We start from the raw sequence: 17,578 nt of genomic DNA on the forward strand, positions 1-17,578 counted from the left end.
ACCTAAATCTTTATTCCCAAATTTTATACCTAACACAGAAATGTTATTCTTTGTAAAATGCATGCCCCCTATTTTTACTATATCACTTAAACCTTTATTTTTCTCTTTATTTAAAGTGATCCCTGTCAAATCTAGATACTTATTTATGCAAATTACTTATTTTATCTAAATATTGTTTTTTTGCAATTGTTATAATGTCATCTGCATATGTTAGTAGAACTGGAATTCTTAACATTTCAGGTGTTGTATATCCCGCCGCCTTCATTTTGTCATTTATTTCACAGGGTCTATATTAGATAAATGAAAGTTTACCTTAGCGAACGCTCTAATAATTGAAAATCCCAGACCTCGATATGCTTTTTGTGAGATCGCTGTACAGTGAAGATCGGAATATTTGGCCTTTCCTCACTGTAGTGCGATCTCGGGGTTGGTTTATATATTTAGTGGGGGACACAGCCCCTCACAATAGCGAGTTCGAAATCTGGGATTTTCAATTATTAGAGCGTTTGCTAAAGTAAACTTTCATTTATCTAATATAGACCCTATTTCACATACTGTCACATTCACAGCCAATACAAAAAGTATGCAACTCGTTGGGCATCAATTTCTTACACCACTCTTTATATGCACCTCTTGGCTTAACCAGCCATTTACAAGTATTTTTACTTTAAAGTATATGCAGACAAATGTAATTTCCTAACTTTCTCACTTATATTATATTTGTTCGTTATTTCCATAAGATTTCTTGTCCAATTGTATTAAATGCCTTATTAAATTTTCCTGTCATGGTTTTCACTTCTTTTCTATTCATAATATCATCCACAATTTCTTTAAGTATCAATGTGATAGTGTTCAATCTCGCCGTTTGTTCTTACACATGGGTTCGGAGCCGATCCTCGGCTCCGTGTCGGCCGCTTGCAAGCTCTGCATCGAGAAGAAGCTCGAGACAACCTAATACCCACAATCCCCCTCTGCCTTTACCTCAGATCTAGTTTGCCGCTGCTGCGTTCGCATCACTGGGATCTAGCTCGAGCAACTTCAGATAAGAAATAACTTTTATTATTGTTATTTTTGAGAAAAAAATTATTCTAAAAGTACTATTTGGTGACATAGTGTATGTGTGTGTGGTAAGGTAGAAATACTCGGTACCGTTAAGTTTAATTAAACTTGTTAGAGTTTTTCGGGGCCTTCCACCCCTTACTTGAATTTGACAACCGGACTGACTATATATCGGATTCGACATATTTACTGGATTTGTCTCTCTACTGGACTTGACCTTTTTTCTCTTACCTGTTTCTTCTTTAAGATGTCTGAGAAAATTAAATCAGGTTTTAAACGTTGCCAGTGTGGCCAAAAAATGTCAGTTACTGACAACCATAGTTCCTGTGTCTACTGCCTTGGCCCTCTCCACTTACAAGAGGACTGTTCAATTTGTCACTCTTTTAGTGGGAGGGTCATGACAGATAGGCGCAGGAAACTCATGGACAGGGGGTTATTAAAACCTTCCTTTCAGGAGGCTCTGGATGCTTCAGACCAGGCATCCAAATCCTCGAAGGAATCGAAGACGTCGGGGCCCAAGTCATCGGCTCCGAGCTCTTCGAGTAAAGTTAGATCACCGGTTCCACAGACTTCGGGGCCGAGTGTTCAACTGTTGTCAGTTCCCGAGCCTCAAGTCTTGGAACCGGTGATGGAGCTCCCTCCCTCGACTCTATTGAGGTCGGCTCCGTCTTCGGTTCCTTCGACCCGTTCTTCTTCTAAGCTCTCCGATATCGATGTGGATCGTGTGGTGCAGAAGTTATTGGAGCATTCGGCCCTATCCAAACTTATTTCGGTTTCCACCCAGTTGGTGTCGAAACTTGAAGGCCTCCCATTGTCTCCATCCATTCCTCCTCCGAGACCTGTCCAGTCTTTGGAGCCGGAAGAGGTTGATCTACTGATCCTCTCACCTCAACTCCGTCGGATCCGGTACTGGAGTCTCGGAGCCGACGATCTGTCCTTGGTTCCGGGGCCGAGAGTCGAACGGACGTTTCGGTTCCGACTCTTCCCCTCGGGGCCTCGGCGCGGATCGATTCGGCTCCGTCCTCGGGGTCGATGCCTTCGGTGCCTGTCTCGGGGATTCTTCCCATTTCTTCGGAACCGGGAGATTCTTCGACTCGGGACCCGGGGGCCTTCGATCTCATGAGGAAGGTGTTGTCTACCCAGACAACCACATCAGTAGAAGCAACTTCTCCTCCCCATAAAGGGCCGTTATCCTCCTCTGCACCCACGGCTACATCCAAGCGTCGAGCACCGGTGTCTCAGCCACCCCTGGAGGGTGCCCCCTCTTCCTTGGAGGCTTCTTCGGATGCTCCCCACGAAGAAGTCCCTAGGAAAAGATTGTGTAAGAGGAGACACTTAGATTCTCCACAAGAATCTTTGACATCCGATACTGACTTGGATGAGTCAGAAGGGTCCCCTAAGTCACCTTCAGAAGATGTCTCTTTTTCTGACATATTGGAGATCCTGAAACAGAGAGGTGAATGGCAGTCCCTTCCCCCTTCTGAGGATGAGTCAGTCTTGCTAAAGGCATTTGGTGCTCGCCCTTCCTCCTCCTGGGTCACTCCGCCCTTCGATGAATTAATGGAACTTATTGCTCGAAGGGCGTGGGAGGCTCCTGACACAGTGGAACCAGTCCCTAGGAAGCCTAATAAGTATATCACTGCACCCCAGGACAAGACTTACTTGACAAAAGGAGTTCCAGTGGACGCTATGGTGGTGGCAGCGGCCACGAAAAAGGAGATGTCGGAATCTTCCTCATCTGTCCATCCCCTAATAAAGATTCTAGGACTATGGACAGGTATGGGAAGCGCATTTTTAGTTCAGCGGCTTTTTCCATGCGATCCCTGAACTATTTGACCCACTTTACACGACTACAGAGGGATCTAGTCAAAGAGTTGGGAGATACCCTCCAGGGTACTACAGATGCTGCTGTCTCAGAGAAAGTGACAGCGCAACTTAATACCCTTACATCCATTGTGAACTCGTCCATGAGGCTGATCTCTTACGCAGCCGAAGGTTCGAGTAGGGCAGCAGCTTCAGCGATTGCTCTTCGCAGACAATCCTGGATGCGCTTATGTTCACTTGCGGAAGCCTTCAAGTCTTCCTTTACTAACGCCCCATTTGACGGTGCCACTCTTTTTGGCCCCAAAGTAAAGGAGACCCTTACCCGGTGTGAGCAGGAGGGAAAGACTCTGTCTGCTGTCGGAGTCCGTTTTTCCACCCCATCCAGACCGTACCCCAAAGGGCAACGTGGTGGAAAAATGTGGTTTCGAAAACCCCAAGGATCTTTCCCAGGCACACAGGGTGATGCCCCTTCTAGAGGCAGAGGAGGGGGCAGAGGTGGAAGACGCCGCCCTGGCGGCAAAGGGGGTCTGCAGAATCAAGGTGACAGGGATACACTCCCTGGTAAACCTTTCCAGCACTCCTGAGAGGAGGCCCGACTGTCCTGCTCTGGAGGCAGTCGGGGGTCGCTTAGCTTTATACCCTCAGGCCTGGAAAAACATAACTACAGACAAGTGGGTAAAAAGCGTGGTTACCAGAGGTTACAATATACCATTTCTATCCTATCCCATTCCAAAGAAAAGACTCCCAGATGTGCCGCCCCATCTGCGAGAGCCAGCAGCTATAGAAATTTCAAAGCTGCTAGAAAAAGAGTCATCCAACCAGTCCCAGCGGACCAAAGAGGATTTGGAACTTACTCAAGGTTCTTTTTAGTTCCAAAGAAAACAGGGGACTGGAGGCCCATTCTGGACCTAAGCGACCTCAATACCTTCGTCAAGAAAGAAAAGTTCCGAATGGTCACGCTTCAATCGATCCTTCCATTCTTACAGAAGGACGACTGGATGTGCTCAATAGATCTGAAGGATGCATACTACCACATCAAAATGGCCAGGGCATCCAGAGATCATTTGCGCTTCCGGCTGGGTGCCAGTCACTTTCAGTTTCGAGCCCTGCCCTTTGGTCTGACCTCAGCCCCCAGGGTCTTCACCAAATGCATGGCAGTGGTAGCGTCTCACTTGAGGCGCCTAGGATTCCAGGTGTTTCCGTATCTGGACGACTGGCTCCTTTCTGCCACCACCCAGCGTCAACTAGTACAGGCCAGAGACTACACTCTTCAACTGTGTATTCTCCTCGGAATTTCTGTAAACTTCGGAAAATCCTTACTACCGCCATCACAGCGTATCTTATTCATAGGAGCGGGATTAGATACACATCAGTTAATTCTAAGACTTCCTCCAGAAAGGATACTTTCACTTCAGACTCACATACGTCTTCTTCTTTTGTCCAGGAAATCCCCAGCAAAACTGGTACTGAAGGTTTTGGGACTCATGTCAGCTTCTCTTATTGCAATACCCTTGGGAAGACTGCACATGAGAGTCCTACAATGGCTACTGTTTGCACAATGGTCATTCCAACAACTACCTCTGACACACGAGATTCTTATAACGAACACATGCAAATCACACCTAAACTGGTGGCTTCAGACTTGCAACCTTTCCAAGGGGAGACCATTTGTGCTACCCACGACAGCTACGGTGACCACGGACGCTTCCCTGATAGGGTGGGGGGGCATCTTTCAGGGACAGACAGTCCAAGGCGAATGGACCAATTTAGAGTACAATCTGCACATCAATGTTCTAGAGTTGAGGGCAGTGTTTCTAGCGTTGCAACACTTTGCTCCCCTTCTTCCTCTGGGAACTATTGCAGTTCAGACGGACAACATGTCTGTAGTCTGGTACATAAACAAGCAAGGGGGAACCAAGTCCTATCAGCTATGCAGAGAGGCCATGAGAATCTGGCAATGGGCGGAGTCCACGGGTCGCTTTCTGATAGCAACGCACATCCCGGGTCATCCAACGTCATAGCCGACAGGCTGAGCAGAGCAATACTGTTACCGCACGAGTGGTCCCTAAAACAGTCAGTTGCGAAAAGATTTTTCGCCGTGGGGCCAGCCTTCCTGCGATCTGTTTGCGTCTCCAATGAACGCCAAATGCAGGAGCTACTTTGCCCTATTACCCCTCCAGGGGAAGTCCCCAGGGACGCACTGATTCACGATTGGCCCCGGGTCTCCTGTACCCATTTCCTCCCTTCCCCCTGATCTCAAAGTTTCTCCAGAAAGCCAACAACCTACACAGGACAATAATCCTCATTGCCCCATTCTGGTCTCTTCAAATTTGGTTCCCCTTCCTCATGACACACTGCATTCGGGGACCCTGGATCCTGGACCCAGAGCCAGATCTATTGACTCACTCGTCAGGGCTCCCCACCCCTCGCTCTTGTCCCTCCATCTAGCAGCTTGGCTGCTCCAATTCCCAACTTAGCCAGGTCTGATCTTCTTTCGCCTGCAGTTCAGAATATATTAGTGGCTTCTCATAAAGCTTCCACTACTAAAACATATACTAGTAAATGGAAGCGCTTTGTATTCTGGGCGAATACACAGCAAGTGGACCCTGTTATAGCTCCTTTGAATAAAATATTAGAGTTTTTAACAGAATTGTTCCATCAGGGTGCTTCTCCTGCCACATTAAGAGTTCAATTGGCTGCCATTTCTAATTTCCATGTGGAAGAATGTGGGGCTCCTGTTATGGCCCACAGACTTTGTAAAGCCTTTTTAAAAGGGTCTTTTCATATTAGACCACCAATTAGATCTCCTACGTCACCTTGGAGTCTAAACTTATTATTATCTAAGTTGATGCTGCCCCTTTGAACCAGCCTCCTCTTGCCCATTGAAATTTTTGTCATGGAAGACTCTCTTTTGGTAGCCATTACATCCGCTAGGTAGTATCTGAACTTCAAGCTCTCTCCATTAAACACCCTTATTTGATCTTTCACTCTGACAGAGTATCTCTTTTCTCTAATTCATCCTTCCTTCCTAAAGTTTGTTCTATTAACAATATTAATCAGTCCATTGAATTACCCACTTTCTTCAAGAATCACTCCAATAAAATGGAGTATATGTTGCACAAATTAGATGTCCACAGACAACTAAGGTTTTACTTGGATAGAACAAAAGATCACAGTAAATCTGATCAACTTTTTGTAGCCTTTGCTGATAACAGAAAAGGAGTAGCGGTTACTAAAAGAACTCTTTCTAAGTGGTTAACTGATTGTATCATCTATGTCTATGATTCTTCAGATCAAACTCTTTTGCACAAACCCAAAGGACATTCCACAAGGTCAGTGTCTACATCCCTGGCTCATGCAGCTCGCCTACCACTAGACGCTATTTGTGCGGCTGCTACTTGGTCTAAACCACATACATTCATTTCTCATTATAAGGTAGATAAGGTTTCTAGGGACAGGGCAACCTTTGGTTCCACTGTGCTCAAGAACGTCCTTCCGTGAGTTCCTCAGGAACAAGGAGCTAGGGACGCTACCCATGTGTAAGAACAAACGGCGAGATTGAACACTATCACATATAGAAGTTATGTCCTTACCATAACGTTCCATGTGGAGTGTTCATTTCGCCTTTGTTCTTACATTCCCACCCTCCCACCCTTAGGAAGAACGTTCAGTTTGGTGCCTGGTCTGGGGCATTCTGCTTCTGCATTGCAGTTGTTGTATATATAGTTGACATGTATATATATATATATATGTATATATATAGACTCTTAGTTTCTGTGCATATGTGATATTGGCATGAGTGTTTCTCTCTCTGACTGCTGGTTTGCTTGCAAACTAGATCTGAGGTAAAGGCAGAGGGGGATTGTGGGTATTAGGTTGTCTCGAGCTTCTTCTCGATGCAGAGCTTGCAAGCGGCCGACACGGAGCCGAGGATCGGCTCCGAACCCATGTGTAAGAACAAAGGCGAGATGAACACTCCACATGGAACGTTATGGTAAGGACATAACTTCTATTTAATAGCTCTTGACAGCCCTTCCTGTTTATACTATATGTAATAGCTTCCATAATATTTTCCATTTTAGTTTCAAACCTGTTTTGTATTATTTTTATAAAGATTCGAAAAAACAGCCACAAAGGTACCAGTATAAACCAGTAAGTCAATCCAAGGTACCACAAGACCAGGAATAAGTTGAAGTTCCACTTTAATACTAATAGACTAAGCTCTTTCACCCTGTAGCTCCCAGGGCTTCATCAGAGTCTTTTTCTGCAATAAAGTTTGTCAAGTGTTACCGTTCTGTATAAAAGCCATTATTTTGTTCTCTGACCCACATCTGATGAAGTGATTTAAACGGAAACGCTGTTTTTTTTAATGTGTGCGTTCATGTGTTTGTGTTTATATTAAAGTAGATTTTACAAGAACTCTGACTTATTCCTGGTCTTGTGGTACCTTGGATTGACTTATTATTTTCTTAAAGATCTTATAATCTTTATTATTCATTACTATCAGTTTCCATTTTTTTGGTCTTCTGTCTTCCTTCTTCCATATGAATTTAAATATTCCACAACTTACCTCCTGATAGAAAAAAATTGATTTAACCATTCATTCAAAATCTTAAAAATATATATATAATATATGTTTTTTGCCAATCCATGAAAGTTTTACACATCTCATGCCCTATTCCATGCAGCTCTGCAGCCAAATCTGTATTTACTTGTTCTAATGCTTTATCTAGCGCATATAAAGAAATCTCCTCTTCCAATTCCTTATTCTCTTTTTCTGTTAACTTTTTACTTACCATGTTTTTACTGTCTTCTTTTTTCTTTAAACATTTCTTGTACATATTTTACTAAGCTGTTCATAATCCTTTCCTGAGTTCTTTCTATTTATTGTTTTATATTTTTTTCTGTCATTATACTATCATTTTCCTTTACTAATCCGCTTAAGTAACTCAATACCTCTCTTTTTCCTTATAAAAATACATTTGCTTATGTAACCATTCTTGTAGTTTTTCTTGATTTCTTTCATATAATTAGTTTACTGTTTGTAAAAGTGCTTTCTGTCATTATGTTCTAAATCTTCCAGTACATCATTATATGTTCATTTATATTTTTGTTTCACTACTTTTCTCACATCATATTGCAATTGTAAAAAAACATTTTTTACATTTTTCATTAAATATCCACCATTCAGACCTGTGTCAAAAAAAACTTTCTCATAGTAATATGATATTTTCATAACTGCATTACTAATCTCTTTCTTTGTTCATTACATGTTTTCTTATTTATCCTTTATATTCTTTTGCCTGTTTTTATATATGCCTTGTTTTCCTTTATCTCTAGCCATATTGCAAGACAGTCAGAAAATCCTGTTTTATGTACCTCCCCTTCTCCTATAACTAAACCTTCTGATGCTATAAAATAAACTATTTCACTTCTATACATACATACCCATTTTGTAAGTCCTTGAATTTTTGTCCCAGAGTTTTAACTTACCACATTTTATAACTTCTAGCATTTTCTTGCATAATTTCCTTTCTTTTTATTGCCTCTTAAATCACAGTTAAATTCTCCTGTTATTATAATATTCATATTTATCACTACATAGTCTAAAATCTGATAAATTAAACTTTTCCTTTCTTTGCAATTACTATAAGCATATAATGTTATAATTCTATATACTCATTCTTTCCATTTTACATCTAGAATGATTAACCTTCCAATTTTTGCTAAAGTTACATTTGATATCTTTGCTGTATTTCTACTGAATACAGCTATTCCAGAACATCTCTTGTTTCCCAAATTTCAGATTATCTTTCCATCCCATAGTTTCTCTGTTTGTAGTCTTTCTTCACTTGTTAAAAATCTTGTGTCTTCTAATATAATTACATCTATGTCCCTTGTATTACAACACTCCAAAATCCCTATTCTTCTTACTGTATTCTTAATACTATTCATATTTACAGAAAGCTCTCTAAAATTTTCATTTTCCTTTTTCCTTAGATTCATGGTTTCATAAGTTCCTAGCTAATTACTAAGCTAGCTGCCTTAATTAGCAATTCTAAGACTATCCAGTTTCCCTTCCAAAAGTTAGAATCAAACACTGTACATTGTGTCTGTGAGCCAAATACCTTAACCATTATACCAGCCCCAACCCTTAGTTGTATACATCCTTTTTCATCCATTTCCTTTCTTTTTTTCTTTTGTACTATCCCTTTAAATTATCTTTCTTCTGTCTTTTACCATTTTCCCAATAGAATTCTTTTTTTTTCTTTTACTATCTCCCAATTTATATCTTCTTCATAACTTATTTCAGAGCATTCTTATATGACCTCTTTATTATTTTTCATCTAATTTTTCTTCTATTTCTACTATATCTAAAATTTCTTCTCGTTATTCATTTTCTCCCTTTTCTTTTTCCCTACTGTTATTTTCATTTTTGCAATTCATTAATAAATGTCCAATTTTGTTACATTTATAACATTTCAGTTCACTTTTTTTGCATCATGTTTCATTTCCCCACAAATATAACATTTTCTTTTATCACAGTTACTCATCAAATGTTCTTCTTTTTACCAAAGTAAAAAAAAATGTTTTGGGTTTTCCCCAGTATATTATGACAAACCTATTCCCCTTCACATGTATCATGCTTGGTATATATATAATTTTTTCTCTTTCTATTTTTAATACAATATTACAATCCCATTCACCAGTCCATAAACTCCTTTTATCATAAACTTTTGCAGTGACCCATACTTCTTTACATAAAAGTTTTCAAATGTCCTTTCAAATATCTCAGTTTTCTGCTCTGTGTAAAACTTTTCTTCTTTTGTGTCCTTTTTAAATGCTTAATCACATAAATGTTCCATGGGTTACAGTCATTCTTTTTTTCATATTCTCCAAGAAAATTTTCCATTAAAAAAAATAACAGTCTCAAATATAATGTCACAAAATGTTTCTTTGATAATAAGAGTAATTGTTTTACCTCGTGTGCTTTTACATCCAAAGGAGCTATTAAATTGTCCCACACTGCATATTTGTCCTTTACTTTATCTTCTTTATTTTATCCGCGGTGGTGGTGCTGCGGTAGCGTTGTCGCCTCACAGTAAGACGCTGTCCGGTTCGATTCTCAGCTAAAGCATCTTCTGCGTGGAGATATGCGTGAATGGGCATGCCTTCATTGAAGGTTGTGCGTCAAGGTTGGCAACTCGGCACGTAAAAATCTACTGCCAATCATTAGCGGACCGGAGTTCCGCTGTGGCGACCCCTAACCGGGAAAAGCCGAAAGACACAACAACTTTATCTTCTTTCTTTTGAATCCCTACCACATACTTCCATTTTTCATTCTCTTCTGCCTCCTTCTTTTCTTGTACTCCCCTTTTGCTTTCTTTTACTTTCTCTGCATATGTTTTCTTTTCCATCCCACTGCTATTCTTCAGGATTGTCTCTGCATCCTCCTTTTATATTTTCTCCTTAATATCCCCCCAGGAAACGACTCCATTTTCTGGCTCACTCTGCATCACCATTTCTTTAAGTAAATCATCCCACAATGCTCCCAACTGATGGGTTTCAGCATACATTCATCATTTGCCGACTCATCTTCATCAAACAAATTTCTTTGACACATACTTTCAGAATGCTGCACACATTTTCCAGTCTCGATATTGGCTTTCTCCTCCTTTTCTCTCACCACTCCATTATCTCCTTCTCTCTCCATCTGCCTCCCTGTTTCTGTAGGCTACCTCTGCACCTGGAATGGAAACAAGAAGTGCTCATGCAAAATGGATTCCCATTACCAACAATGATGAGTAGGGAAAGTTTCCTGATGCCTGGCCAAATTTCCTCTAGTAGTATAAGTACCACCTCAGGTCTCCCCTGAAAAGAGTCTGTTAGCCTAGTGGGACCAACCCAGTTAACAAAAAGATAAGTAAAATTAAATAAAAAATAAATAAATAAAGATGCTATAGTAATCCAAATTAAAAAAAATGCATCTATGTAGTAATACACAGTTTCAGTACATTTGCCGTACACACAGCAATTTCAGGAATAACTGGCACAGTGAAGGACATTAGCTCAGTTACAAATGCATTAAAGTAGCAGTCTTGTAAGGGGAGTGAAGAACTGTGCAATGCCGAGGTCTTAAAATGGAAAGGAAAAAAATGCTGTGATAAGCAAGTTAAACACAGATACAGTTGCAGTAGCAGTAAAGCGCACTTTATCTGCTTTCGGGAGAGTCTGGTCTGTCTCCTTTAGCAAGCAAGCTTGTTTTCTGCAGTTTTTTCTTCTACTGTAAAACAAAAAAACACATTAATGAACACAACATACCCATGACTTCAGAAAATATCTGTGAGTATACTTTCAGGCATACTGTACAGTGACTCAACAAAAATGAAAGCTTACAGTAGTATGGAGGCTGTCTTTCCTTAATCTTTTTTTCCCATTGGTGGAGAAGGTCTTTGTGGCACCTCTTCAGATCACTATATTTGTGCTAGCACTACTTGCCAGAGTGGGTGATGCTTATGGTGATGCAGACCTTTAGCAGAGTAGTTTGGCTGCATGTTGTGTACACTATAATTGTTCACAGTGCATATGCTTGAGGTGGACTTTGTGTCATAGCAAGGAAAAGAGCTGATAACTCATGACATTATTAGCAGTTCAGAGAACATGTCACTAGCTCACTTTCTTAGCATAATCACAACACTGTGAGCCCCTTTATAGTGCAATAAAAAGCATTGGTCACCATATTATGAGAGACTGTGCTACAGGGAAATAACCAACCACAGAAGATATAGAAGAAAACCAACATATAAGGAAAGTGACAACATACAGGAGTACTGGTAATGTACACCACACTGCAGGACTGGCTGCAGGGTGTATGCTTATACACAGTGTTGCCACACTGTAGAGATTGCTGTGTGCTAATACTGTAGTCACCCTGACATCAGTATGACAGACTGTGCTGGAGTGAAGGGGTGGCCAAAACAGTTTGGGCACAGGGGTAAGTTGCACTGCTGGGGGGAGGCTTGTAGCTGGCAAAAACACAGGGAACAGGCAGAAGAGCTTCTCTTCCTAGGGGAGGACATCTGTCCATGCTTTATTATGCAGGTATGATAGGTTGTAGTCTTTTGGGAGAAAGACAAATGTGTACAGTACAGCACAGCTGTAGGCAGGTTGGGCTCACAACAGCACAGAAAAGATATGTGGCATACCTACATGGAACGGGATGCTTGGCCTGCAGTGCAGTGAACACACATTAGGCTGTAGACCCATACATACAATTTAGAGTATATGGATCACAAGCTTTGTACAGGTCAGTGCACATCACAGGGTATTTGGCACAGTGAGGTGATGGGTGTTGTCTGATGTGGATGTCCTGTATATAGACACTGATCCATGTATGTTCACCCAGGTATACTGAAACTGTCATAATGACAAAAGAACAGTACCACATGGAAAAATTCACTCCACAGTTGACTGAAGTTAGCTGCAGACCCTACACATCCATGATATGAAAACCCTGTAGAAGGGTAAAGATGAAGTGGACAAGGCCTACAGAGACACGTGTGACAGATAATGTTGTAGCAATTGAATGCTGTGGGTAGCCACAACTTAACAGGAATGCAGGTGTTTTGCAGAGTCATAATTCTTTATGCAAAGACTGGTTGCAAGACATAGTCACAGACAGGCTTGGGACTGGGACCACTCCCAAAAGACATTGCCTGCTAAAAAATGTGCAGTTCCTCATAACCATTAGTGGAGACAATTCCAATGTATTTATTCCAGCTGGTGGATTGGATATGGAACCCAGGCTGGTCAGGACTGCCTAGGTGTCTGTTAGGGAAAACCTGGAAAGCAATGGAAAATGCTTATCATGTAGAGCTTTGGTAACACATTAGCCTGGTGTACTCAGCCATGACCATTTGCAGTAATGCCACCCAGGAATATCAGGGATGCAGCTATGATCACTTGCAGCACAGGATATGACTGCCTGTATGTCCATGGGGGTGCAACAAGTGAGTTGTGCCACATGCCATTAACAACAGGCATTATCTAGCACCTCTGCAAAATTAACTCTAACATACCCTACTGCATTTCTGTTACACAGGGACCATAGGCCTACAACAGACAAACATAAATGAATGCACTTATAGTTTGTGTATAATCTCAGCATGTCATTTTCTATCTGTTGCATGGTTATGAAGGTCACTCATGTACTGGCTTACATACTGCTAGGCTATCTGTATACTTTCACTGGTTTCAGTGGGACAAGATCCATCAGTACAGGTCTACACATGCCAGAAGTCAGCACATCTGTAGAGGATGACATTGGTAGTACTCTGCACACATCATATTCTGAGGACAAAGTAGCACTGTTAGCACTGCTAGCAGTGGAGGGATCATTCCCATCTCCCACAGCTGAGGAGACTACTGAGGGTCAGGATGTAACCACCTACATCAGGTGTGTTTTATGAAGGGTGCCCTATCTATGTCCCACATGTGGTACACAGGCAGATGCAATGCTACCAGCATCCGAGGGCCTCACAATATCTGTGGCGAGCACTTTTCATTAGGGAGAGACGCACTGATGCCTGTTAGTGCCCCAAGGCACAGTTATACTATGATGTCAGTGTTAACTTCGTTATCAACTAGCAGATTTACAAGGCTGTAATCCAAGCACAGATGGATGCTAACTGGGTCATGTCAGAGGCATTCAGTGTGCTGAGTGGTCATCATGAAGACCTTCATGCTCTGTATGAATACCTTCAACCATAGCAAGTAATGCAGGCAGTGGTAGCTCATACAGCAGACACTAGTATGCAACTGCAGCTGCTTGCAAATAGCAAGCATACCCTAGGTAGGAATCATTTGCATACTGCAGGTTTGCAGGACTGTTTTTCATAGCTAGCATCACTGTGGCATCCAACCCTAACCATGGATGGTTATGTGGACATAGACAGCACTCATCTCATTCCACATGTCCTCCAGTCCTAGCTTTGGGTGGTCACATAGACATAAATGACATTCGTCTGACTTTAGCATGGTCTTCAGCTGCACGTGGATGGTCACATGGAAATGGGCAGCAATTATCTGGCTCCACTATGGCCTCCACTCTTGGCTGAGAATGGTCACATGGAAGTGGACAGCATTTGTATAGCTCCACTGTAGGTACACCCCACTGGGCATCCCATTCTGGATCCTACAGTTTGAGAGTAGACAATTCCCAGTAGCTGTCTCCCCCAAATGACACATAGCCCTGGTCAAACAGGACATAGTGGCAGCCATACGCTTGCCAGCACCAGACAGTAGGGGCTGTGGCAACATTCCAGTGCACATTTTCAGTGTGCTATAACCACCCCATGGATCATATGCCTCCAGACCTGATATTGCAGGGTCACATCATACACCCAACCAGCATTTCAACCCTAGAAGTTTCACATCATCATCTGAGGACATAATCCCTCTCACCCACAACTATGTGTGTTCACTGCATGCACCACCCATCACTCTTACATTGATGATACATGCCCCTGTGTCCCCCTCCTTTGTGCAAAAGATGAATAATAGGAACTACCTGGATGACACTTGGTAGGTGAAGGAGTATAAACACTTCCAGTTTATATACCATTTGCCATGCAGAGCAGGTGTGCTCACGATGGCAGTGTGTGAGCAGTCAGTGCACCTCGGGATCTCTGGGAAATTGCTATTTTCTAGAATGCCTGCACAGTAGTAGTTTTTCTCTACCGTCTTTTGAAAGCACACAAGTACCTCCACATGCATCAGCATAACATCAGGGAACTGGTATAGGATTTGCAGGCATTTGTGAGGCCAAGGCCTAATAATATCCTAGCATGTCCCCAATTGGACTATGCTACTTAAACCTTCATGCCTACTTGGATAGGTACTCCACCATCTCCCTTGATCCCATCTGAGGACAGCATCAGACCACTAGCTCCCATATGATATCCTTTTTGGATTGTAGCAGTCAACTTTATCCTGTTTATGAAGGTAATGATATGTCATCTGCTGACCTCCCCTTCTGCAGTGCAGAGAGCAGTAGTGCACAGCATTGTAGACCTGGCTTATAAAGCAGCCACTAACATTTTCTTGCTGCTCCAAGCATCTTAGTACAAATGATGCACCTGTTCACTGAAAAGTGATGGTGTACAGATTAGCTGATTGCTGTGGCACATGGTATAAATTTTATACATTTCTGAATTGCTTCACCATGATTGATTTTGTCATTTGCAGTGTGGGAGCCTTCATTAGCATGCTGGCTCACTCATTTGCATGTTATTATACAGCCATTTGCATACAGTGCTTACCACAATATTTTTCCTGCTTGCGCAATCATGTTGTGTGTCTCTAAATCACACTCTGCATGAGCATTCCTATGTTCAGGTCAGGTGAAAGCCACATTTGCCATTACCTACTGTAGAGAGAGACAGGAGATGTTATAAGGCTGTGGGATTGGAACTTCTACAGGCTATAATAATTATCACTTTTCAGTCTCATTTTTTAACAGGTAAAAGACATGATCTCAGTATTTTTTTTTCCCAGATGAGGAACTGTCCCTTCAAGAGATTATGCATCTGGTTGTATTGTACAAATACAGCTTGCAGTACACTGAAGAAGTTAGCTAGTCATATGTGGGGGTACTTTGACAATTTGCAGTTTGTGGATGTGAAAGTTGTGACTGGGCAGGAGCAGGAAGTGGCAAATAAAACAAATTGAGTAAATAACTCCTTATTTATAAGAAACTTGTATTAAATTGTAGATGAAGAGACTATGATAAGGTAGATGTTTGTAATAAAGTCCATTAGGATGTGGGCAGGAGGTATGTCAGTATTAAAGGAGTCATGCACATTTAATAATGCATTTAATAATGCTTAGTGTCTGATTAATAGCAAAACTGTTTTCTCATTCTGTACTACTACTTCATGATTTTCCTCCTTCAAAATAATGAGTGGCATTTTGTAGCGTTTTATAACTGCGGTGGTGGTGCTGCGGTAGTGCTGTTGCCTCACAATAAGACGTTGTCCCATTCGATTCTCAGTTAGAGCGTCTTCTGTCTGGAGACATGCGTGAATGGGCGTACCTTCGTTGAAGGTTGTGTGTCAGGGCTGGCAGCTCAGCACGTAAAAATCTACTGCCAATCATTAGCGGACCGGAGTTCCGCTGTGTTGACCCCTAACCGGGAAAAGCCGAAAGACACAACAACAATTTTGTAGCATTTTATATAACTGTTAGTGAAATGAAAATAATCTTTATGAAAGCATGTTATAAATGCATACTTATGGATATCAAGGGACAAAAGTCATTCCACAGCATCATAATATAAATATGGTCTTTATGAAGGCTGGCCCTCCTGTTTTTCTGCAAGTCCAGTATCTACACCAGTACTAGAATTAAGAACCTAAATCTTCACCAGCAGATAAATAAAACAGAATGGAGGGAAGTTTGTAGTCCAGTCAGTGTCTCCCAAATTTCAGTAATAAACCTTCCATACATGTTAAGCAGTACAACTCATTATCTTCTTTTAAGCATAATACAGATGACAGGTACGTCTCCACAAATTCACTCCAGGACTGATCAATGTGGCTTTCCTAGATAAAGGAGGGGCTGCCAATGGGAGGCTACTGGTAAGATAAGAATAGTCATGAGACTCAGTGGCCTTGGAATATCTATGAATCCATAAATATGAATCCATGAAGCATGTGTTTCATACATGGGCAAGCAGTGCTGCACAAAGTCCTAACAAAAGAAAGTCTTAGCTTACTGAAGTAGAAAAATATGTGACGGTAAAAATGCATTTGTCAAGGCATCTCAGGTGTGTTTGCTAAATTTGATATTCAAACAACTAGAGTTTAATCTGACATGACAACAGACAGTCTGAAAGATGACTAAGATTTAATGTAAAAAGTGTGTGTAATAATTGTAAGTAATACATGCTTATAAAACCTCTGTATTGTATATGTTACTGTATTTCATTGTGCACAGCCTTCATATGGAAGGGTCTGCTAGGATATCAGATAATTTTCCCCTTAATTTAATTTTTTTTTTCCCTTACAGAAAATGATTTTCTGCCTCACTGTGGCTGCTCTATTTGATGGAATGGCTTATTTGATGGTAGGTGAGAAAAGTTTGTTTGAATAAGTGCACTGGTAGGTGATACATATACACACACACACACACACGCACACACACATACATATATATATATATATATATATATATATATATATATATATATAGTCATCATTACAAGTTGTAATTTGTATCTGCCCAATTCTGTTTGTCTGCAATCTCTGAATAAACCTTTGTACTGTAATCATCAGCATCATTCTTCATTTTGGTTGCTAATTATACATGAGCATACACAGCTGTCACAGAACACTCAGATGTATGCTTCATTCTTGACTATTCTTTTTTCATGTCCTTATCCTTAATATGTTTTGAAACTATCTGCCTTCTGCTATCTACATACCTTCATCATGCTATCGTACTCCGTTCAAAAACTGTCACGTGCCAGAGGCATATCCCATCCTGTCATCTTTTTTTGCTGCTAATATATGCCATCATTTGGAGTGTGTATGTATGTATTTATGTCTTTCTGTATTTGCATTCGTTAACCAGGAAATACAGGATCAGCTTAAAGTTACTGAAACATGCATCACAGAAAATCAAAACTCCTTCCCAG

At 41.3% G+C, this 17,578-nt stretch overlaps 1 protein-coding gene across 3 annotated transcripts in view; it reads left to right on the forward strand.

The window, feature by feature from the left end:
* The window catches only part of LOC122802621 (cyclic AMP receptor-like protein A), a 3,720,933-nt gene that overhangs the window by 809,042 nt on the left and 2,894,313 nt on the right, over positions 1-17,578 (forward strand). For 2 of the 3 annotated variants that reach the window (XM_044072312.1, XR_006364962.1), the window contains exon 4: positions 16,951-17,007. The exons of the other annotated variant lie outside the window; for it this stretch is intronic. In XM_044072312.1, coding sequence (XP_043928247.1) covers positions 16,951-17,007 — 57 coding nt within the window. The remainder of the gene's footprint in view (positions 1-16,950; positions 17,008-17,578) is intronic. 3 annotated transcript variants of the gene reach the window in all.

This window comes from Protopterus annectens, chromosome 5.part0 (genome assembly GCF_019279795.1).
Source record: "Protopterus annectens isolate FY-2018-M chromosome 5.part0, PAN1.0, whole genome shotgun sequence".
Taxonomy (NCBI): domain Eukaryota; kingdom Metazoa; phylum Chordata; order Ceratodontiformes; family Protopteridae; genus Protopterus; species Protopterus annectens.